General features: G+C 30.8%; 1 protein-coding gene across 1 annotated transcript in view; it reads right to left on the bottom strand.

Moving 5' to 3' along the window:
- LOC119592874 (zinc finger protein 69 homolog) overlaps nucleotides 1–1073 on the bottom strand; it is a gene marked incomplete in the record, with an annotated part of 18581 nt that overhangs the window by 10204 nt on the left and 7304 nt on the right. The window contains 2 exon segments of the mRNA XM_037941768.1: nucleotides 30–107; nucleotides 463–622. Coding sequence (XP_037797696.1) covers nucleotides 30–107; nucleotides 463–622 — 238 coding nt within the window.

A 1073-nucleotide genomic window follows, 5' to 3' on the forward strand; every position in this document is an offset into this window, starting at 1 on the left:
CAATATGGGTGAGGAAAAAAAATAGTTACCATTGAGAGCATGTCGATTTGACAATCTTTGGTGACAGATCTGACATTCTAAATTTTTGGTGTGTGTTGATCTATGTTCTGTGTAAAGAGAAAAATTAAGTATATGAAAGTCTCTTTGCAGTGAACAAGAATTTTGCATCTTATTACAATTAAATTTATAGGTCATAAAATCACATTGTAATAAGATTTTCTTTTATCTTTTAAAAATACAAAAGATAATGCAAACAATACAGATCACCTTAGATTTCTTTCTTGTAAAGACCACCAACAGGTTTCAATCATTAAAATATAAACAAACACAAATAAAATTTCCAAAATATCACATCTGACAGGAGCCTTTAGCAACAGTATATATAACTGTACATTTTTTTAAATTCCAAAAATGGATAAAAGAAAGAGATGAAGCACACAAACATACAAGGCTTCCACTTACTGTACAAAGCTACAGGTGTTCGGTACTGCTTGGGGCATTTCTCGCACTGGTAGGCAGTTTCTGTTTTACCTGAGGCATTGCTCTTCTGAACCTTTTTAAACTTGCTCATATTTGGTACCAGCACTGGATCAGCAGATATCATTAAGTGAACAGATTGCACCTGAAATAGAAAAAAACGAGTATGATAGAGAATCAGATAAAAATTCATCATTTTTTATTAATTAACTTGTAAGTCACCCAGCCACTAAGCTCACCAAGTGCAGGCAGTTCATAATTTTTATGATGAATATTACTGTTTATTTTATAATGGCTCAATATAACAAAACCATAACAGACAAAACAGGTTATGAATGTATAGGTGAATTATTCAAACTGGTGACCCCACTTAGTAATAATAAGCTGGAAGAAAGTGAAGAAAAATAATTAATAAAAATAAGTAAATCTTTTTAGGCTCTGGATATTTCTCAGCAAACAGGATTTTCCTATATAATTCATACACTGATATTCTCATAACTATTTTTTTTCTTATCAAATTACAAATGTATTAACTTTGACAAAAAGAGAAATTTACGTCTAAACTATTTTTCTACATACAGTGCACACCCCCAAAA

The sequence above is a fragment of the Penaeus monodon genome, chromosome 31 (genome assembly GCF_015228065.2).
Source record: "Penaeus monodon isolate SGIC_2016 chromosome 31, NSTDA_Pmon_1, whole genome shotgun sequence".
Taxonomy (NCBI): domain Eukaryota; kingdom Metazoa; phylum Arthropoda; class Malacostraca; order Decapoda; family Penaeidae; genus Penaeus; species Penaeus monodon.